The sequence below is a fragment of the Myotis daubentonii genome, chromosome 16 (genome assembly GCF_963259705.1).
Source record: "Myotis daubentonii chromosome 16, mMyoDau2.1, whole genome shotgun sequence".
Taxonomy (NCBI): domain Eukaryota; kingdom Metazoa; phylum Chordata; class Mammalia; order Chiroptera; family Vespertilionidae; genus Myotis; species Myotis daubentonii.
Genome location: NC_081855.1, coordinates 34,877,917 through 34,900,461, shown reverse-complemented (window position 1 = coordinate 34,900,461; position 22,545 = coordinate 34,877,917). Strand labels below are relative to the sequence as shown.

Sequence of the window (22,545 nt, the reverse complement as noted above, 5' to 3'; positions counted from 1 at the left end):
AAATTTTTTAAAATTTCTGTGGTGTCAGGTGTAACTTCTATTTTTTTCATTTATGATTTTATTTATTAAAATCTCTTTTCCTTGATGAGTTTGTCTATTTTATTTATCTTTTCAAAGAACCAGCTTTCAGTTTTATTGATATTTTCTGTTGTTTTTTTATTTTGTTTATTTTCATTCTGATCTTAAAATTTTCTTCCTTCTGTTTAATTTGGGTTTTGTTTGTTCTTCTTTTTCTAATTCCTTTAGGTATAAAGTTGGATTATTTGGGATTTTTCTTTAGGTAGGTTTGTATAGCTCTGAACTTCCCTCTTAGAACTGCTTTTGCTGCATCCTATAAATTTTGAAAAGTTGTGTTTTTATTTTCATTTATTCAAGATAGTTTCTGATTTTTTGTTTGATTTCCTCTTTGATTCATTGGTTGTTTAGTCTCCACATATTTGTATTTTTTCATGCCATTATGATGAAAAGGATGCTTGATATGATTTCAATCTTCTTGAATTTATTGAGGCTAGTATGACCTAAATCAGGCATGTTAAACGAGTAACGTTGAAGATCTAATTGTCTTTATTCAGCAATTTATCTATTGGGTAGCACACCATCTAAGAACTAGAAGGGTACTGTGGGGGATTTTACAAAATGAAAGGTTGTTATAGGAAGAAGGATCAGGCAAGGGAGCTAGTAACAAAAGCAAAGAAAGGATTATTTTGAGGCCAGGACATCTTTTTCTTTTCAGTTGGAGGGAGCCTTCCTGGTGGTTGACCAGAAAATTCCAAACTGGTGCATTAAGATTACATTCCTGTGAGATGTTGACACTGCACTTAAATCAAGTATTAAATCTAGGTTTGGTTATAATGGGCTTTTAGCATGAGGGATGGCATTTTGGGCCTGTGATTTTCTCTTTAGCAGGCAATATCCCATCTGGCAAGTAGAGAGGCACTCCAAAGAGTTGTACAAAGTGGAATGTTTTTGTAAGCAGAAAGAGGTGGGATTAAGAGAGTGGATTATTTCAGGCAGGAGGTCTTATGCAGAAGTGTCTGATCAGGAAATTCCAGGCTGATTGGTTTAAAATTCTACTCCTGGAAAAGGCTGAAACTGAATTAGGTTAGTTATTAAATTTTGGTTTAATGATATGGCTTAGCAAAAGTGACTTCATTTGGCCTGTTTCTTTCTTTCTTTTTTTTTTTTTTGAACACCAAATTGTGTCATCAGCTCACTTTCCATGGAAAATAACGATGCAGGGAACATCTTCCCAGTGGAGGGGCAGGGCCACAGGCTGGGTAAGGAAACCAGGGTCCCAGTTTCTCTCCCCGGCTCCTCACAGAGCAGAACTATCATCAGCTCATGAAAATAGTTTGGAGGTGGGATAAGGATGAAGGCAAAAGATTTGGGAGGCACCACCCTTTAAGGGACCCTCCGAGGCCGTTTGGAGAATCTGAACCTGGAGTTCTAACTCTTTGCCTTCTGATGTTCCTGTAAAACAGGGAGTGTGTGTGTGTGTGTGTGGGGGGGGGGGGTGGTGGTGGTGGTGGTGGTGGTGGTGGTGGTGGTGGTGGTGGTGGAGTAACAGGGGTGTTTCTGTAGATTTGCAGGGTAGAGAGGTCACCGAAAGGGGACTGGGCCTAGAGCAGGTCTGCCTCAGGCCGGCCAGTAGTGTGTGGGTTCATGCAGGAAAGATTTCACAATATGAGTCCAGGTGATTTCGAGAGCATGTTTATTAAAGCTGGGAACAGTGAGACAAGGAAAGGCTTAGCGTAGAAGAAGCAACAAGAGAGCGCCTAGGCGGTTCTCAGCTTTGGCTCAACAGAAACGTTATAGGAAAGAAGTGGGCCATGCTGGGCTGCGTGGACTCACTGAGCAGTAAAAGTCACAGTGAAAGAAGTGAGCCACGGTGGCGCTGCCGTTAGCTCACTGAATAGTCAGAGAAAAAGGGGCCTTGGAGACAAGTTCAGGGGTCAGCCCAGGACGAGCTACCGCTGCCCATTGCTCCCTCAGTTGCAAGTCTCATGGGGACCCTTAAGAGTTTAGGAAAGAAAAGTAGAGATGCACAAATGAGAGGGAAGAAAGGCGTGGACATGCTCCAGAGAGAGCCCGAGCTGGGTCTTTTTCTTGAGGGTTCTTACCTGTTTTCTAAAGATAGGAATTTTAGGGGAGAGCTTCAATAGAATATTGCATCAGCTTTATGCTGAAGTGCCAAAATGAGATTTATTCCCCTGACTTCATCTGTCCTTGGGTGTGGCTGGCACACATGGCACTAACTTGATTTCTGTTATCTGTCTCCCTGAGTAGGGTGATTTGTGCTCTCTACCCTCCGTTGGGGAGAAGTGTAAACCATTTACTCTTCGTGTCCTTGGTTAGGGAAGATAAGATTTTGTGATTTACTACATGGCTATAAACTGCTTAGCTGTTCAACTTCCTGTCTCAGTTTCCCTTTTCCATTTGTCCTGGCTTACTAACCTGTCTCAGAGAGGGTGTGAGAAAAATGAGTGCCGGTGGGTGCCTCCTCCCAGGATTGTATTTGCACAATGGCGCCCTCTGCTGCCCCCGCTCTTCCAACAGTTGAGGGCCATTTACAGTTTGGAAGGTCTTCCTCCTGTCCATCCTTCCCTAGTCTTTCATTTGTGGGGAGGGCATCATTTAACGATAATAAAATAGCAAACAGAGAACTGGAAAGCAAATCTTTAGGTCCACTCTATCCCTGATACCCAGAACTTCAGCTCGCTCCCAGAGACTTTCCGATACTACTACCATAGGCAAGCTCTTTTAAGACCTGAACTCCTATCTCTTAGGTATCAGAGGGAAAATGGAGACAAGCCACTGAGAATGTGTCAGAAACTCCTCTAACGACCCCACCTTACCTACTTCTTTCAGGTGTCACCCCAGCTCCCCCCATGCCCTGGAGAAGGATGGGGGTGTCAGAGCTGCAGAAAGAGGCTGAGATTTGGCAAGTCTGCATAGATAGCTCACTTCCCTACTCCGTAGGCCCTGTGGGAGGGTGAGATCAAACGGCCCTGCCTCCTCCCTTATTCTGGCAAACCAGGAGGTGGGGGACAGTGGCTCTGCCATAGCAGGTAACCCCTAAGTTAACCTGAAGTGCAGTTCAAGTTTAATGAGCTTTAATGGATGGGTGGGCTTCATGGCTGTGGAACTCGTGAAGTGTCAGAGGGGCTGCACTTGGTTTAATATTCCGAAATGCTTAACGTTTTTTGAACCAAGGACCTAGCATTTTCCATTTTGTAGCGGATACGGGGTGAGGGTGGGTGCAGTCTCCTGGCTGGCTGTCCACCCTCCCAGGGCTGGCCCAGAAGCAGCCAGACAGTGGTGTTCCGGACAACAACCCGGGCCCAGCAGCCCCTTGTGGATCCCTGGGCTGGCTCAGGTTCTGCTTTTTCAGAGGAAATGCTCCCTTGCTAGCAACCCAGGGCACCACATTGCCCCCTCCCCAGCAGCCAGCTCTTTGGCATGTGGGCTGCTGAGGCCCTGTGGGCTGTGCACCTAGTCCAGCCCTGGCACTGTTGCCACGTGGGTCAGACTGGGCTGGGAGCCGTGCCTGGCAGTGCGGGACACTGGCAACTGGGCACTTGCTGCAGGCTCAGCTCACCTGGAACCTACTGGGTGGCAACTAGTATCTAGTCTCCCTCTGGGCTTCACACTGTGCCCCAGACTGAAGACAAGAAGGCAGGAGAAGGCTGCGGAAGAATGCTTAGGGGCAGAGCAGGAGCTGAGGAGCAGCAGGCCCCGCCGGGGCTCGGGGAAGCACACAGTGTGCCTTCCGGCTGCTCAGTGCCCTCTTTTCTGAATTGGGCCCTGCTGCAAGGCGCTGCACCTGGTTTCTCCGTGCTTCCCAGCGTCGCCACATTAGGATCACACTCATGTTCTTCTGCCTCAATCCCGGGTGCCCCAGTGGTGGGTTTCTTCTGGTTCGTATGTGGACACTCGGGCCGCCAATCTTTTGATCTGATGAGAGGGCTCCCACCTTGGCCTCCTTCCGGTGGCCCCTGCCGTGGCCCCTCAGGTTCCCTCATTCTGCCAGGCCTGCTGGATGGACTTGGATTCATGTTTTTCCCCAGTAACAGCATGGCACAGCTGTGGCTCAACTCCGTGATGAGAAGCTGAAGCAGCATTCTGGCTCATTGCCTGCAGGCCCAGCGGGTGAGGAGGCACCTGCTGCACTTCCTCAGGCCCCCACCTGTCCCCTGGGTCTGACTGGCAGTCCTTTCCTCGCCGGGTGGTATTCATGTGCTTGTGTCAGGCCAGCCAAAGGGTGGCATGTTGGCCCTAAGGTAGTAAGATCCCTCCTACTGTCCCCCCGCCCCCAGAAGGATTATGTTGTTGAGAACCCTGGAGTGGTTGTTTATTAATTACCATGGTAATCAGAGCTGTTTGGGTCTGACAGAAGGGACCTCCATTATCACCAGGTCCTGGATGAATGAAGTGGAGAACAAGGAACAGGGAGGAGGATGTTGGAGTGAATTGAACACCAGAAGTTTGTCTTTGGGGGTGCTAGTACTTTCCCATGCCTTCTCTGACCCTCTGTCTTCCCATATGCCTAATGGGTTTGCTAATATCCACGTTGCCTTTTGGGGTCACTATGATGCCCAGGGTGACACTAGTTATTAATCTGTTGCCATGGGGGCCACAGTATGGGGCTCACATGTTGGGGTGGAGTTAGACTTTTTCAACTGCTGGTGGACTGCCCACTCCTGCCCACACAGATGTGTTCCTTCAGCAGGCTGAGCCTCACTGCCTGTCTTCATTCATCCAGGTTGCACCAGCAGGCATCCTGGATCAGGAGAGGGGGCGGGCTTCAAGAGTCAAGCAACAGGACTCACTATCCACCCTTTTGCCTCCACTTGTACCTCATCCCGCTCCCAATCTGAGCTGAGGTTTGACTGATGCTGAGGAGATATGACTGGGCCCTGGGCTACCATAATGGTCACCCTTGGGGTTCTGGGGCAACAGGACATGGTAGGTCCAGTGTAGGCTTGGTCCCGGGCACCAATGCAGCCACCTGTCTGCTCCTTCTGGCATCCTACTGACCCCTCTTTTCTGGACTAGTTTCTGCCCTAGTAGTTCTACCCAGTTTCTTCATGCTGCCCAACATCACTGCCATCACGATTATGATAAATTCACTGGGCAACCATGTCATTTACTCCTTCAAGGGCAAGACTCTAGACTCCAAGTTGCAGAGCCCTTCACTGGGGACCCTGGATCTCCCCTGCCTGTCCGGACATTGGGTGAGGAGAGCAGTCGTGGGTATCCATGAAAATTGGTGGTCATCCAGAGAGGAGGCATCTTTACTGCAAGGAATGTGTATGAGAGGAGCCCAGGGATGGTCTTACCGCACCCCCACCCCCCTTCAGGTAGCTGGCCCTCCTGGTTTGGATGCAGGTGGGAAGGAGAATTGAGTTCCTGGAAAGTGAGGGGCTCTCCCCAGTTGTGCGGGGAACCATACAACTCATACGACAAGTGTGAAGAGGGCAGTGGAGATGCCTGTCGTGCGTGAAGGCCTACTGCTTCCAGAGTGGCGCACAGGAATTGAGTACTGTCCGCTTCCTGAGCCTCCAGGCCCCTGGACAAGCACTGGCATTCCTGGGTCTCCTCAGGAAAGCTCGGATCTCTGGGGGAATTCCAGTTTAAACCTGCGGAGGCAGACAAGCATCCGTGCAGATGAATAGGCCAGTCTGGACGATGCCGGGGTTAGGACTAGCAGCTGCAGGCTAGGACTGCCGTCTGTTCTCTGGCGGCAGGGCTCTGGGCGCTTCAGCACCGCGGGCTGGACAGCGCCTCCGGGGCAGGCGGGCGGCTCCTGCCAGAACTTCTTGGGGTGTCTGACCCGACAAAGAAGGGAAGGCTGTTAGAGATAGAGACGGTTTTTGGCCCCTAGAGGGCGAGCGCAGGTGGTGCGAGAATCCTTAACAGGTTGGATCCTTGTGGGGCCGGGAGGAGGCGCAGGGCTGCGTCTATGTGTAACACCCCGCCTCCCGATTCTGGCCGCTCAAGACCGGTCACAACCCGCCTGTTGGGACTTATCTGTGACCAGTACACGCCCCAAGACCTCTGGACCCAAAACCTCTTTTTAATTTTTATTTTAAAAAATATATTGTATTGATTTCAGCGAGGAAGGGAAAGGAGAGATAGAAACATCAATGATGAGAAAGAATCTTGATCGGCTGCCTCGTGCACACCCCCTACAGGGGACGGAGCCCAGGATCCGGTCCTGTGCCCTGACCAGGAATTGAACTGTGACCTCTTGGATCATAGGTCTACACTTAACCACTGAACCACACCACCAGGCTGGACCCAGAACCTTTAGAGCTGGGTCTTCCTAGCTTGGGGACCCCCATTCTGGGCCCCGCTCCACAGGGGGACCCTTCGAAGCTTCTAGGAGAATCTGGTTGGGAAGTCCTGATTCCTTTGATCTCTGTTTGTCCTAAGGAGATCTATGTGGACTTGCAAGTGGGAGAGAGTGTGAGGGAAAAAAAGTGTGGAGCTGTGGGTGGCAGGATGAGTGTGTTCATGAAACAACGGTGACCTACACTGTTTGTACTTTCCAGTTCTCCTGGGACTGTGGATAATGCAGTTATTCTCTATCCTTTTATTGTTTGGAAGTTCTCTTTGAAGTCTAACTGTAGGACAGACTGTCATTGTCTAGAGATGGGGAACAGAGACCATGTCACAACTATAAAATAACGTGCAGAGAGCTGGGAATCAGTTATTGGGACCACTCCACCAGAACCTCAGGCCTCCTTTTATTGACTCCCACCAGCAACCTGAACACCTGAACACGGGCGGGAAAACGGGAGGGGGGCAGATGAGAACATGGCAGTCGGTCACCTGAAATCCCCAACCTGGGGGGCAGGAATAGAGGTGTTAGAACTGCAGAGAGAAGCCGAGATTTAGCAAGGCAGCGCAAAGAGTCTGACCTTATCAACCCCTGGACTCTGATAAGGGCAACGCGTAGCCCATGTGGGCTGATTAGATTGATCCGCCCGCCCCATCATGGCATTGAGGGGAGGTGCAGGGCAGGGGCTCACGCCCTAGTTAGTAACTCAAAAGCTCCAGATTAAACTTTCTCAGACTAATGTAGGTGGCCTCCACCCTCTGGGGCTGACAGGGAGCGTGGGGCGGTAGTCACTGGGGAACTGCCCCTGGACAGCCAATTGCATTTGGAGTCCTCGCTAGCGTGGGCCTTGCTTTCGTCCAGACACACTTGCCCATTGGTCGTCTGCTTCCTCGCCGCGCTTTCGGCTCTTTCCCTGCCACTTGGCGAGGTGCGAGGTGCGAGGTGCGAGGTGCGAGGTGCGAGGTGCGAGGTGCGAGGTGCGAGGTGCGAGGTGCGAGGTGCGAGGTGCGAGGTGCGGCGGCCCAGGTCCGGACTTCACTCCTGCGGGCCTGCGAGGTGGGACAGCCTTGTCTTCTCCGTTAGGCCTGGAGCGAGCGCGGCAGCACCGGGGCCGATCGCTGCCTGGAGCGCCCTCTGGCGGTGATGGGCGTCAGGCCTGGGCGTCTCCGCGCGACTCGGGGTCTTAGGAGTTAGCCCCAGGATTGGCTTGGCTGAAATGCGCTGGACAGCGCCTGCCAAGGCCCGTAGCTCTGAAAACGATTGCGCCAGGTTATCACCTCGCCTCTCCATGTCGGCACTGCTCAGTCTGACGCTAAGGAGGCGCGAGACAGTTGCTAGGATGGGCACGGTGGAGGTCCAGGGGAGCCAGGTGCCACCATGGGCATCCGCGTCAGTGCGGACATTGCTGGGCCTGGAGTCAGACCTGTCATTCTTCTCGGAACTAGCCACTGCCCAGAGGAGTTGGGCTTGTCTTCCGTGGCTTCTTGATGTTCCTCAATTTCATCGCCATCACAGCTGATCCACCTTCTGTCCCGGGCATTGGAGCAGGAGGGGTGAGGCTGTCCATGGAAGCTGGGGGTCTCCCAGAGGGAAGGGAGGGCTGTTTTTTACTGCGTAGAATGTGCCTGGGAGGAATCCCAGGAATTTTATTTATTTATTTATTTATTTATTGCTGGAATCACCATTCCTCGACCCGAAGTTAGGGGATTCAGTGTGGTTTGGACGTGGGTGGGGTGGAGTTGAACCCCTAAAAATTGTGGAAACTTTTTGTGGCCTCAGCCTCCAAATACAATTCACAAGAAAAGTTTGGAGAGGGCAGTGGTGATGTCCATAATGGGCGAATTTCTACCGGTGCCAGACAGGGCACGGGATTCAAGGGTGGTGTGACAAGTCACTCACCTTCCCAGGTAAGCACAGACCTGCTGGGATACTTCTGATTGAAACCAGCGGTCGTCACAATTGTTGAGGAATACAAAGAACACTGCAGATTATTGGGTCATTGTGGATGCCTCTTGGATTTTGCCCGGGCACCTGGTTGGAGGCTGCAGGTAGGGACAGTAGTGCAGGGAGGCAGCCAGGGGGGAACCTGACGGTTCAGCACTGAGGACTGGACAGCGTCCTCCGGACAGCCTGGCACAGCCAAAGGATGGATGGATAGTCACTCACACCCAGGGCCAGCACAGCTCAGAGGCTGACGGCAGAAACCCGGGACTTGGGGCCTGGGACCTGTGCTCATGGGGTCTGGACTGGAGCTCCAGAAATGTTTTAGATATCATGGAAATAACTCTTTGTAGTACTTCAGATTATAAACCTTTTAATACATGGTCTCCTCTTTGCCCACAACAGATAAGGAATATAGGTCTGGATATCTAATAGATGAGGGAGCTCAGAGAGGATAATCCATGTTTCCAAGTCACACAGCCAGGGAGGGGTTTGAGCTAAGACTAGAATGGCTGCCTTGGTTGTTAGCAGATGCATTCCCACAGATTTTGAAAGTCATGGGGTACCCTTGTATTGGGATCCTGAGGGCTGATGAGCCAACAAAAGGGGGAAGCACTTAGGGTAAGGGCACCACTCACATGGGGCCATGCTCAGGGCTTTGAGGAGGAGGGGGGCTCCCAATAATGTGTGAATTTGTCTATTCCTAAAGCCTGAGGTGGCATTCAAGGCTCATCAGAGCTCACCTATTTGGACTCAGTAGGACAGGATTCCTACCTTTGGGCCAGAAGTCACTCTTCTCTTGCCTGGTTAATCTGCCCCACCCTGGGCTGGAACTAGGGTGAGGTGAGTGAGAAACCAAGGGTGCAAAATTTAAGGAGGCACTCACTCTCAGGATCATGCAAGTGCAGGCTAGTGTCAGCATGACTCTAAAACTGAGTATCTTCCTTCCCACCTCCCCCTCCTTCCTTCACTCTAAGCCAGGGGTGGGCAAACTTTTTGACTCGAGGGCCACAATGGGTTCTTAAACTGGACCGGAAGGCCGGAACAAAAGCATGGATGGTGTGTTTGTGTGAACTAATATAAATTCAAAGTAAACATCATTACATAAAATGGTACGGTCTTTTTTTTTTTTTTTTTTAGTTTTATTCATTTCAAACTGGCCGGATCTGACCCGCGGGCCATAGTTTGCCCACGGCTGCTCTAAGCCCTAAGCTCCCAGAGGCCAGAGACAACCTTTGATAATCCCTGGGTGTCCCAGGCCAGCATCTGCTCATAGCAGGACTCACAGTTAGATTCAATAAACGTTTGTCAGTGACCAAGCCTCATCTTTCTTTCCCGTGAGAAAAATGGCCTAGGCCAGTGGTCGGCAAACTGCAGCTCTTTGGCCCCTTGAGTGTGGCTCTTCCTAAGCCTTAGGAGTACCCTAATTAAGTTAATAACAATGACCTACCTGTATAGTTTAAGTTTAAAACATTTGGCTCTCAAAAGAAATTTCAATCATTGTACTGTTGATATTTGGCTCTGTTGACTAATGAGTTTGCCGACCACTGGCCTAGGCTGGGAAGGGCATGTGTGTGTCTCGTGATCTGACAGAGGTTTGACCAATGGCTGGACTTCTCGTTTACTAGAGATAAGCAAATGACATGTGCGGGGAGAACCCAAAGCCTGTGCAAGAGTCAGAAAGTCCACACCAGAAAAGGAAATGTGGGGCAACTGAACTGGAGAGTGCCGATGACTTGTTCCAAGTCCCCCTGCCGCGTATGGACGGACAGGGCTACTGACAAGTTCTTCCAGGATGTGACCCAGTCAGGGAAAACCTGATGCAGTTACTGGATGCACATCGAGTGTATCGACTTTCTACTGATTGGGCCTGGAACAGTAAGCAGGATCAATCTGTTGCTTTTGTCTGCCAGGAGATGCTGCGCGCTGATTGGCCCCGGTTAAGGAGACGGAAGAAACAGCGTGCACGTGGCACCCGCGGCCAGAGCCGCGCGCGGCGGGACCGGGAGACCATGGCGTCGCTCAGTGGTGGCACCGTCGTCTGTGTGATCTGCTTGGAGAAGCCTAAATACCGCTGCCCCGCCTGCCGCGTGCCCTAGTAAGCGCCGGACGTCCTGGGGGAGGCGGACGCGAGTGTCGGGCCGGGGGGGGGGGGCGGGGGGGGGCCGGGCTGGGACGCGGGAGGGTGCTCAGGCTTGAGCTGAAATGCCCTGTCGGTTCTGTTACAGCTGCTCGGTGACCTGCTTCCGGAAGCACAGAGGTAAGGCCCCGCGCCCCCGCCTCAGCCCGGGCCTCCCTCCTCGTGTGGGGCGGCTCCCACGTCCCGCCCGGGTCTCGGGGCTGTGCACCCCTCAGGCCCGCTCCCTCCGGGCCTCGTCGCGCCCGACCCTGTCGGATCTCTCGGGGACATCTCTCCTGTGAATGCTTCCCCGGATTTTCAACAGCCAGAACCTTTCTTCTGCTCTGTCTTTTCTTCCACGTGCTGTCCTTTTTTTGTGTCTTTTAAAGAGTGGGTCGTTTTTCGCCGGAAAAGGCAACCCAGCTATTTCATCTTTCTTTTCCTCATCATTCGGCCCAAGTTGCGCAGGCTAATGTTAACGAGAACGTTCTTCTCAATGATGTCTTGTTAGAAACAGTGAGGTAGGTCTTTTTACAATAAGGCGATATGTCCTTGGCTGTTAATGTTGTCAGGTGTACATTTTAACTGTCCCTCCAGCGCCTCTTCTCAGCCCTCGGGGGCCCTTTCCCACGACTTCATGATTGGCTGATTCATGTTAAAGTTACTCGTTTAGGTTCTTTAAAATGTATCTTTATCGTTCGTAGTATTATAGATGCCCCCCCCCCCCCTTTTTCTCATTAGTTGTTTGTTTCATCCCCTCTAGTCTCTGCTTTACAACAGTATGTTTCCTGCCTTTCTCTCCAACCCCACCCCCTGCCTTTTTTCTAATATCTCTGGAGTATTTCAAAAGAAACCTTCGCCTGGCCGGCGTGGTTGAGTGTGGACCTATGAACCAGGAGGTCACGGTTGGATTCCGTGGTTCAGTTCCTGGTCAAGGCACATGCGGGGGTTGCTGGTTCCCCAGTAGGGGGGCCTGCAGGAGGCCAATGATCAATGATTCTCTCTCATCACTGGTGTTTCTCTCTCTTCCTCTCTGAAACCAATAAAAATATATTTAAAAAAGTAAACCTTCAACTAAAGATAGACAGGAAAGAAGATAACTGTTTTGCTGGAAATAGGGCTGGAGAGCTGGGTTGGGAGCACTTCCCCTTCACCTTGCATCCCCGTGAGGCCCCTCTAAGAACCCCATCAGGAGCTCTTATCTGTGTGGCCCTGCTGCCGCTGGGGTGAGTTTTCTGAAATGCAAATTGGAGCAATTCACTCCCTTGTTGAAAAGGCCAGTTCTCTCTCCAGCACAGGTCAGTGGTTCTTAGCCTGGGTGTGGTTCTCCCAGGGAGATACCACTTCACAGTTTTTGTTGTTACAGTAGCTGAGGAGGAGTTGGTGTGGTGGTACTTCTGGTAATTGGTATTGATTCTAATAAACACCTTGTGGTGTGTGAGACTGACAGCATTAAAGACCTTTCCACCCTGAACGCAGTAGCACTCTTGCTGAGAAATACCTGTAACGGTCGGCCGCGTGTGGCATACTTTTGCTCCTGCTTCCTCCACTCGTGTTCCAGCCACCACCCGTCTGCTGGCATTTGCTCATCACCATCTCCTTGCACCTGACGCTATTTTAGGGGTTGGTGCTAGCCACACATCTTTCTTCTGCCAGAAATGGTCTTTGACCTGGCAATGCCTCCTCCTGCAAGACTCCTCTTGGTCTTATCTTCTGGCCCTTTGCATCTTATCCATCTCTCTAGCTGTCATCCCTAAGACTGAACTACTCCGGCTGGACCTGTGTATGCCCAATGGCACGAGCACATGCAAATTTGATAGCTGAAATTCCTGAGAAAATAGTTTGATGCTAATTGAAGTCAGTGTGCCACTTAAACATAATGAAAGCCCTGTGATACTAGGCAAGGCAAGGAGGGATCCGGGCAGGTCCTAGGGGTCCATAAGTTGTTTTGCCAGGTTCAGGGTTGCTTGTTTTTGCCACTTTCCCTTGATCTGATCTCTCACTTCCTCTGCATCCATCTCTACCCCGACCCACATCCCTTCCTCCATCCATACGCTTCCCACCTCGATGCTGGCGTGGTGGGGAGGTACAGCCTTGTCACTAAAGTGGAGGTGATGTTCTCCTGATGTTTGTGTGTCTTTCAGAGCAGTGCAATACCGAAACTCGTCTTGTTGAGGAAAAAATAGCAGCTTTTACTGCAAGAACTATAAAGCCCGAGGAAAACAAAGGTGGGTTAGTTGGCTTCAAATAAACAAACCTAGAAAGGAGTTTCGAATAGAATAAGTTGAAAGGAAAGAGGAGACGGGCTGGGGCAGGGAGCCAAGGACCATGTCTTCATTAGGGAGAAGCAGCTTCCTTAGTCCAGAGCAGGGGTCCTCAAACTACGGCCCGCCGAAAACATCCGGCCCGCTGAAAACATTTATCCGGCCCGCCGGGTGTTTTTGCCGCCGCTGTGTGCATAGGAATTTGTTCATAGTTGTTTTTTTTAAACTATAGTCCGGCCCTCCAACGGTCTGAGGGACAGTGAACTGGCCCCCTGTTTAAAAAGTTTGAGGACCCCTGGTCCAGAGCATCAGGAGTGGGGGCACTGTCCTTGCTGGTGATATAGAGCAGCCTAAAGGCATTGTTCAGGACAGGAATAATAGGGGCAAGGGGCAAGAGGGGGAAGACCGTGGGTGTGGTTTGGGGGTGAGGGAGCCTTCTGTAGTCAGGACTTCAGTCTCCCTTCATGGGTCTGGCTGGACCTGTCAGTTCACCTGAGCTGGGCCTAGGTGAGAGGCTGCCCTTGGCTCATGACACCTTGCTGCTGCTGCTGGAGGCTTCTCACAGGTTACAGTGGTAGAGAGCTGCCATCCCATCCTGCCAGCCAGCTGGCTACCTGGGGTCATGCATCATGCCTGCCTCTGAAAGCAGCCCCCTCTGATGCCACCAAAGGCATCTTGAACATTCACAGCAAGGAGGTGGCCCGGTTCTGCCCTTGGACAAACTTCCTTATTGGGTTCAGGCAATGCCAGCGATTTCTGCCCATGAGGAGATTGACGTTAGCAGGTTTTTATGGAGCACACCTAGTTTATTGGTCCATCTGAGAGCTGGAGCCATGGTGAGGAGAGAAGGAGGATAAGAATTGGAAAATCAGCCTCCAGCATAACGACCACAGGGAGACACATAGACTAAGCGTGTGAACACTAGGATGCATTTAAGTCACCAATGTTTCTTTCATTTTCCTTCCCTTTCCTAAAAGAGGAGTTTATACAAATGGGTTACTGTCATGTGTGTGCCTATACATTTTAAAAATCTATTTGAGTAGTTAAAATCTGGTACCTGGCCTTTCCTTAGAGCCATAAGTAGTTGATTGTGTTATATATTCCTTAGATGATGACGACGACTCTGTAGCTGATTTTCTCAATAGTGACGAGGAACAGGACAGAGTTTCTTTGCAGAATTTAAAGAATTTAGGTAAGTCTGTACTGTGCTTTTTGTCAACCATTGAGATAAATTTAATCTGTTGTATAGAATGTGGTTTTATTTATGATTTTAGAGAAAGAGGAAGGGAGAGAGAGAAAAAGAAACATCAATTTGTTTTTCCACTTATTTATGCATTCATTGGTTGCTTCTTGTACCCGCAGCCTTGGTGTATGTGAACAAAGCTCTAACTGAGCCACCTGGCCAGAGCCAGAATGTGATTTTTAAGGTTATTAAATACTTTAGCGTGGCATGCAGAGCCCTTCATCCAGCCACTCGGTTCTATTAACAACACAGGGTTTCCACACCTCCCAGCTTGTCTGTAAGGCCGTTTTCTTGGCTTGGGGTCACAGTGGCTTTGTGAGTTAGCAGAGTTCTTTTCCTCCTTCAAGGCTTTGTTCAAGTGTCCTGCCCTCAGTTAAAGTGTTCTTGACCTTTGACTGTCAGAATTAGACACTTTTTCATATTCCCATGGTGCCTTGTAATATACTACTCACCAGATTTTATGGTAATTTGTTTCACATTAGTCTGTAGGGGAGAAACCTACATTTATTTCCATGTTCCTAGTGCTCCATTTGCAGTCTAGCCATTAATGCATACTGGATAATCCCAGGACTTGATTTTTTAAATTTGTTTTTATTTTTTTAAAAATACCTTACTGGGTCTGAGGATATTTTTCCATTGATTTTTAGAGTGTGGAAGGGAGGGCGAAAGACAGAGAAATATCAGTGTGAGAGAGACATAGATTGGTTGCCACCTGCACTCGCCCTGATCAGGGTGGGGGATTGTGCCTGCAACTAAGGTGGGTGCCCTTAACCAAAATAGAACCTGAACTGTTCAGTCCTCGGGCTGACACTCTACCCATTGAGCCAAACCGGCTAAGGCTATCTTTATTGTTGAAAGTATTATATGTCCCCTTTTTTGGACTTGATTTTTAGAGGATGTGGGTGTTAATAATACCCAGTATTTTGTGGGATTGCTCATTCAGTCCCTAGAGCAGTTCTGTTACCTCTAATTCATGGGCCAGGGTACTTCCTACAGGTGGGCATTATTTTCATTCCCATTTCACAGTCTGCCTGACAGGTGGTGCTTTGCACCCGGTCCCATCGCAGTGGTTAGATAGAATGAGGTTGGAGCTAGCTGGGGATAGTTGTGAACAGTTCTGTCATCTGTAAAGCACCATGCAGGTGTTAGAGTCATTTCACTACCGACCGTGCTTCAGGCTGGATCAAGCACTTAAGCATCATTCACAAGCACTCCCTCTGGAGTTTGACATGCTTGATTCAGGGTATAACTCCTTGCCAATAAGCTAAGGCTGTTCTCTATATGTAGTCATGAAGTATTTAACTTGGAAATGATTTTATATGCTGATTTCACCTTGTTTATGTAAAGCACTGGGGTTAATTTGTGGGTTTAAAGGTTAAGGGGATACAATATTACATTTAAAGCACTTAGCTTTCAGCCATCTCCACCTGTTCCAGCTTCAACTCAGATTGGCTTTCTTTCCTTAATTTTTAAGGGGAGTCTGCAGCATTAAGAAGCTTACTGCTCAATCCACACCTTAGACAGTTGATGGTCAGCCTCGATCAGGGGGACGACAAGGCCAAGCTCATGAGAGCCTGCATGCAGGAGCCCTTGTTTGTGGAGTTTGCCGACTGCTGTTTAAGCATCGTGGAACCATCCCAGAATAAGGATCCTTAAAATGGATTATGGTGCTGCTTGCTCCTTCTCCTAGGAGACCAGCTAATGTGGGGCCCCAAGCAAGGGCAGTGTTTCCAGGACGAAGACCTGCTGATGTAGGGTAGGTCATGCGAGTCTTCACCTCCATTGCTGTGGGCTTAGGTGTCAGACAGATGGGGGCACTCAAGTGGCACACATTCAAATGGTTGTTTTTAGGTTATTTATTTTTGGTACAGTTAAGGTAGATATCATGAGATAATTTATCAAGTTTCACACTTGTTTGAGTGAAAACTTGCTCAGTGTTACTAAATAAAATTAAGGTGTGGTTCTGTGGTACGTTGCATTGTTCATCATCCTTGATTCATAATTTAATTGCTTCAAATTAAATAAATCAACAACATATTAAATAGTAAAGTTTTGTTCCTTTTAAAGGAACTAAACACAGAATTTCCCCAACCAAAATTTTAGAGCTGATCTCAAGCTGCTTGTTCTGTTTGTGGGGAATCAGAGTGGGGGGTACCCCACTGTAGCGACAGACAACTCTCAATCTTGTTTGATTGCAGTTGGCTCCTCGAATGTAGTTAAAATGTGGCCCTGCTGTTTCTTAATCTTGGTCTGGGAACTACTAACCCTGACACCTGTCAGTGTTGAGATGGAGGCTGGAGCCCCAGGCCCCACTGGTGATTGGCCGCACAGCCCTGGCCTGCAGGCGGGCAGGAGCCATCACTCTCACAGGCCTGGGAGTCACTGGGAGTAGTTTGGCAGCTATGTGTTGATTAAATGTCTTTGGCAAGGCAGCTGGCAGGAAAGGCATTGTAGAAACAAAGGCACCACAGGTTGCCCAGCCAGGTGAGGATAGAAGGTGAGAAGAGATCACACGTGGCCCAGCCTGTGTCTTTCCAGCAGAATCTGATTAAAGCCAGTAACACTGTCGGACGAAGGTTCAGGGCAGATGTCAGCATAGCGCAGCGGAGACTTTCTGCAGTGAAACTTGATCGAGCCCTGGGGAGAGAGAGATGTGGCTTAACCCCGGCTCCCAGGAGAGCCAGGGCCTAAAGGTACCTCACAGAGCAAATGCTAGGGATGCAGGGGAGTGTGGACAAGTAAGTGCTGGCATGAGAGTCACAGCAGTAGCAGGACTGAACTAACCAACATGTTTTTCAGTTGGTTAAGTGGCAAAGTCCAGAGCGGTATTAGAGTAGAAAAGTTCCCATCCCTGCAGTGTGAGGCAGATGAGGAACAGTAGAGCGCTCCCCTCCTAGAAGTGTCACCTGTCTCAGCCCTAAGACTGCTTAACGCCAGAAGGTCGAACAGATTTCGGTTTACACTGTGTGGTCATGGGAGATTTTACCCAGGTTCTGGCTTACAGTAATTCCTCTGGCAAGAAATTCAGTTTCCTTCCTTCTGCCTTGTTGATATCATGTAATCCTTGAGTGTTTGCCTGTTTTATATGCTGGCTGACTTTCCCCCTGGCTGCCCGTAATATAAAAACACAGGGCACTCGGACCAGTGACTCACCTGGTTGTCATTTCCTTAGCTGGAAAAGGAGAAAAACCAAGTAACATAATTTGGGGAAAACCTGGTGCCAAATCCAGTGCCACTGGAGTAAGCAAGCTGTCAGCACAACCCAAGTTTTTTGAAAGTGGGACTAACTAAAAGGTGACTCTAGAATAGTGGTCGCCAGCCTTTCAGACCTCATGGACCAGTGGTCCAAGGACTACGGGTTAGTGACTGCTGCTCCAAAGGTTTCCTTAAACCAGTGGTCGCCAACCTTTCGGACCTCACGGACCACCGGTTGGCGACGGCTGCTCCAGAACACTTAGAGGCAGTTTTTAAGAGGTGATGAAAAGGCTCTGGAAAAGTCGGAGTTGTAACTGCAACCAGTTGGGAAGCTTAGGCTCTGGTTTCCCCAGCAGGGTTAGGACGGCTCTTGTCCCAGCCTCAGACCTGCTCCCGCTGTGGATTCCTGGTCCTGGCCTCCTGCCTTCTACAGTGAGATGGGAGGGACCCAGAGCTGCTGTGGGCAAGACTGCCATCCATCCCATCACAGCTTACCTGAGGCAGTGCTCGGATGGACGTGACACCATCTTGCTCTTGTGCTGTCTGGACAGTGTAGCTACGGGGGCTGCTGTTGGGGAGCTGGAGGCAGGCCCAGACCACCAGTTTCCTCTGGAAGCCGTGCACACCCACGGCTGCGTTGGCCAGGACCAGTCCCAGGGGCCAGAGGCGGATTATTGCCCCCAGGAGCCAGCTCTGTGCCTGGGGCAGCGGGAAGGAGCTTGGGGAACCGGGAGCTTGAAATAAGTGTTTTTCTTCCACACCATCCAGTTCTTTAGAAGCAAGGAAGGCCATTCTGATCTTAAAAAGAGAACACCACTTTGTAGCTTTTGACTTATTAGCTCTCAATGGGAAATGGAAACCAAAACCCTCTTTAATAAGTCAGCTTAACAAGGCGAACTGAAGGGCCCCTGGCTGTGAACAGCTGGGTGCCTTCAACCAGACTGGCTCTGTGTGGCAGAACTTCATGCCCAAGGCAGGTGGGCCTAGGCCTTACACAGGCTACTTGAGCCGATAATTCCATGGTGTTAGCACGTTCCCAGTTGCTTATGCCACGCTTTACTGTCACAGCCACCCTGCAGTGTAGGTGGGGCGTGGCCATTTTGTGCATGAAGAACACAAGACCACCCACTTTGCAGTGGCAGGGCCAGCGTTCCAGCCCGGGTCTGTCTGGTACCAAAATATCCACAGGCAACCCTGACTTCTTGAGTCCGATACTCACTCTCCACTTCTGCCATGCGCGCTTGATGACTGTGGCAGCTGCGTGCAGCCTCTGGACTTGTTTCCGAGTTAACCAGGAGCGAATGGCTAGAGGGTTGCCCAGAAACAGGAAAGAGTACAGTGTTCATTACAGCTCTTGGTAACCTGGCTGTGCAGCAACACCAGAGCTGCCCTAAAAGTTTTAAATAGGTATTTTTTCAGTCCCTGGCTACCTGCACACTTCCCTCAGGTAAGGTACTAAAGTCAATACATGAATCAGAATTGGCCCTCACACGCCCACAGACTTGGAGGTGCCTGTACCTTGAAGGGACAGTTAGGAGCGGGGTCAGCTCCCACCCTTGGCTCAGTCTGGCATAATGTCCAGGGAATCAGGGGTCTGAATTGCCTGCATCTTTTTCTTTTCAGAGAGGAAGGGAGAGAGATAGAGAGTTAGAAACATCAATGAGAGAGAAACATCGATCAGCTGCCTCCTGCACATCTCCCACTGGGAATGTGCCCACAACCAAGGTACATGCCCTTGACCGGAATCGAACCTGGGACCTTTCAGTCCACAGGCCGACACTCTATAGTCCACAGGCCGACACTCTATCCATTGAGCCAAACTGGTTTCGGCTTGCCTGCATCTTTTAGAATTAGTTCTGTTTATTGGGAACCCAAATTTGCTTGCCTTGTGAATCCATGAGTGATATCACCAGACACCCACATGCTGGTAAAGGTAATAACTACTAAATGGTGGACTGACCATGACACTTTCTTATTGAAATTTCAGCATTTTTTTCTTTTTGGTATAATCATATTCAGGAAAAGGACTATTCCATAAAATATGAATACATTTGGATTCTAGAAAATGAAAATGTTTAAAGACACATAAAAGTCAGCTGTTACCTTACCAAACCACATAGTTCTACAGTGCTTTCTTATGCATAGTTTTCATGCTAATATGCACAGAAATGCACCTTACGAAGGTGGCATCACCCTGATGTATAGTTTGGCACCCAGGTTTGAACATCATATTGGAAGTGGTTTTCCATTAAGTTTAAAATCTTCAAAAAGATTTGTTAGCTATTTCATAAGGATGGTCCCTAATATAGCCATGTTTCCACCACTGTCCAATGTTTGGGTGGTTTCTAGTATTTTTATTTTTAAAAATGAGACTGCTGTTAACATGGTTCATACATTTCTTCCTTTGATGAATCAAATCTTGTCAGGTTTTTACCTTCTTTTTAAAAAAATATATTTTATTGATTTTTTACAGAGAGGAAGGGAGAGGGATAGAGAGTTAGAAACATTGATGAGAGAAACATCAATTCAGCTGCCTCCTGTATACTCCCCACTGGGGATGTGCCCGCAGCCAAGGTATATGCCCTTGACTGAAATCGAACCTGGGACCCTTAAGTCCGCAGGACGACACTCTATCCACTAAGCCAAACCAGTTAGGACAGGTTTTTACCTTCTTAAATTCATTAAAAGCCCTGGAGACCAGCAGAGTTGTAAAGGGAAAGATGGAGTAAACAGCTGTCTAGGTCTGGGAAAGGGAATTAAAGGGATTTTTAGCCTCCGCTACCTACATAGCACCCGTATTTGTGGTGTGACCTGCTTTCCACTCACTGAACTGGAAAGACGCTCTGGGTGAGGACGGGAGCGTGAACCCCAGTGCACCACAGGATGTGCCACCAATGCCTTGAGGCTGGGACACTGTCAGCTTTGGTGTGTGGGGATTCAAGGAACAGCATTCAAAGGAACATAGGGTCTGCAGTCACTGATGGCAGCTGCACTCAAGGCCATCTGTGGGCCTGGAACGAGGCTACGTGCCCAGGGCCCCAGTCCTACCTGCCTGGATGAGCACAGCAGCCTGCCTCTGCCTCTCCTGCCTGCGATGCCGGTGTCGCCTCCAGCCAGCCTGGATGCAGCGGGCACACTGCTCCAGCACCTGGGCACGCCTGCGTTCCAGGAGCTCCAGCTGGGAGAAGGGGCATCCACTGAGGTCCGCAGCCCACCCTCCCCCTATCCTGAGGAGAGCCCAGCCCGTCCTGCTGAGAGTACACAGCTGTTTCTGTGACCTCTGCTCCTCTGAAGCCAGCTTACCGTGGAGTCCGTCATGAACACCTTGGTCCTGCCACAGTGCACTGTGGCTGGTGTGGCCTCCACCGGGTCGCCAGATGTGGCTGCTGCGCCAGGCAGAGCGGGCAGAGTGCGGAGGATGCCCTGGAGCAGAGGCTGCAGCGTGGCCTCCGCGGCCGGTGGAGACCATTCTAAGGGTGGGAGACAGAAGTCCCATCAGTGCTTCGTCTAATACACACTTCTGTGGCCGTAAGAAGCTGGTTCTGGTCTCCCTAGCATTTTACAGGCCTCTTTTTTGTTCTTGTCTCTAGCCATTTTTACCTATTTTTTGGGGGGGAGAGACCAGGAGCAGCCCCTCTTATCCCTCAGGCCCCTGGCTGTTATGAAGAGTCTTGGAATCCCACTGTAGCTGTGCCCTGGACTGGCCTGCAGCCTCCACTCCTGTGGGTCCCTTTGGGCAAGTGACAAAGGACACTTGGTGCCCTGAACATGCTGAGGGCCAAACGGCATTAGGGCCACCCCCTCCACCCTAACAGCTCACTTCCTGCCATGGAAGGGCAAAGAGAAGACAGACTCTGGGCCTGCGGAGGCCATGGGGTCCCCCTGCCGACCTGCATCACAGGGCTGACTGCTGTGGAGGGAGGTTTACCTGCGGCTCTGAACACCTTTAGCTGCCCAGCGCCTCTCTGGAGACAGAGGCTGCCATAGAAGATACCGCAGACGAGAAGCAGCAGCAAAATCAACCAGAGCCCAGGAGACGTGGGCAAGAGACAGAGCAGAGCAGACCATGGAGAGAGGAGGAAGAGCGGTGGGGAGAAAGGTGAAAGGAAGGTGACAAACTGTGCCCAAGACAGAAAAACAAAGCAGAATTGTCCCAACTGGGTTTCCTGCCCCAAGGTAAGGCTGTGTAAGTGGGGGGAGTGGTTACCGCTGGGCTGGGATCCTACTGGGCGGAGCCTGGCACCTCTTTTCCTCCTGTGCTGGGGCCACAGCCTCAGGACAGCCACATGCCCACAATCCTCAAATCAGGGTCACAGGCCAGAACTTTCCCTTGAGATCAGAGTTTGGGGGGAGGACCCCAGCAGGCTCAACAGCTCCCCCAGACCGCCTTTCCCCACTGGCCAGGCAGAGCTCATTATTTTAATAATTATTTTAACTAATTTCTTCCTTTCCTTTCCCTCTACATCTCATCAAATGCTTGCCCAGTCTGACCAGTTTCTTCCCAATATTTCCTGTGTCCACATCTCTAGCTTCTCTCTACTCTCGCCAACTTAACAGCCCACCACGTGGCCCCACAATAGTCTCCAGGGAACATGAGGAGTGCCCCGTCCACCCAGAGAATAAAGTCCAGTTTCTGTGACTCGGCCCCAGCTGTCACCCCAGCCTCACCTCCCACCACTGTCTGCCCCTATATGCCAGTAACAGTAGACTGATGAACAAATGACTAACAAAGGGGCCCCACTCACCTGAGCGCCCTTCATTAAGAGACGGGCTCTGGGGGCCCCGGGCTGTGCGAGGATGGAGCTGCCTCAGTAACGCGTACCGTTCCACAAAGTTCTGGTGAGAGACCCTGGAAGCCAAAGTGGGTGGAAGAAGGGAATGAAGCAACTTCATCCGTGGGCACAGCGCTCAGGGTATGACGGGAGTAATTGCATTTAATCTGCTCAACAACCCAGCGAGGTGCTGCCCTGGCTGCACTGCATGGACGAGGCTGTAGCTCTGGAGAGATTATTTTAAGGGTCTGCTCTTCCTGGGCCCTTTCCTAGAGGACTTGCTGTCTGCCTCCTTCCAAGGGGCATGGAGGGCCCCCTCTGGACTAGACCACTCCTACCTCACACCCGTGCTTGGCTGCATCTCCACCCGTCCTCTGACCCACTCTACTCCCCTTCACAGCAACACTTCTCTAAACAGCTGGTGACATCTGATATCTGCACTTCCTCCTCTAGTTTGGCTTCTGCCTACAACACTGCACCATGTGGCTCCTGTCACAGCCATCAGCATGCCACTAAAATTGTTGCTGGTTTCTCGTCATCCCCCCTCTCAAAATGTGAGCTCTCCTCAGGACATGACCCCGATCTCTTCTATCCCCGATGGGGTTTCCTCCTTGTTTGTGGTGTTAAGACCCTCCAGTTCTTAGAGCTCTGCTGAGCCCGGGCCTGTC

At 50.4% G+C, this 22,545-nt stretch overlaps 2 protein-coding genes across 6 annotated transcripts in view; one reads left to right on the top strand and one right to left on the bottom strand.

Moving 5' to 3' along the window:
* Positions 1 to 15,881, top strand: part of ZNHIT3 (zinc finger HIT-type containing 3) — a 24,293-nt gene extending 8,412 nt beyond the window's left edge. For both annotated transcript variants that reach the window (XM_059669748.1, XM_059669746.1), the window contains exons 3-7: positions 10,198 to 10,382; positions 10,513 to 10,544; positions 12,548 to 12,631; positions 13,776 to 13,859; positions 15,385 to 15,881. In XM_059669748.1, the coding sequence (XP_059525731.1) occupies positions 10,201 to 10,382; positions 10,513 to 10,544; positions 12,548 to 12,631; positions 13,776 to 13,859; positions 15,385 to 15,566 (564 nt within the window). In that variant the 5' untranslated portion in view covers positions 10,198 to 10,200 and the 3' untranslated portion in view covers positions 15,567 to 15,881. The remainder of the gene's footprint in view (positions 1 to 10,197; positions 10,383 to 10,512; positions 10,545 to 12,547; positions 12,632 to 13,775; positions 13,860 to 15,384) is intronic.
* Positions 15,749 to 22,545, bottom strand: part of MYO19 (myosin XIX) — a 27,666-nt gene continuing 20,869 nt past the window's right edge. For 2 of the 4 annotated variants that reach the window (XM_059669723.1, XM_059669724.1), the window contains exons 20-25: positions 21,851 to 21,954; positions 20,409 to 20,575; positions 20,154 to 20,283; positions 18,325 to 18,410; positions 17,601 to 17,903; positions 15,749 to 16,547 (exon numbers count right to left, since the gene is read on the bottom strand). In XM_059669723.1, coding sequence (XP_059525706.1) covers positions 16,419 to 16,547; positions 17,601 to 17,903; positions 18,325 to 18,410; positions 20,154 to 20,283; positions 20,409 to 20,575; positions 21,851 to 21,954 — 919 coding nt within the window. In that variant the 3' untranslated portion in view covers positions 15,749 to 16,418. Of the gene's footprint in view, positions 16,548 to 17,600; positions 17,904 to 18,324; positions 18,411 to 20,153; positions 20,284 to 20,408; positions 20,576 to 21,033; positions 21,084 to 21,850; positions 21,955 to 22,545 lie in introns of those variants that run through there. The other 2 variants (XR_009449206.1, XM_059669725.1) reach the window with 2 other exon arrangements.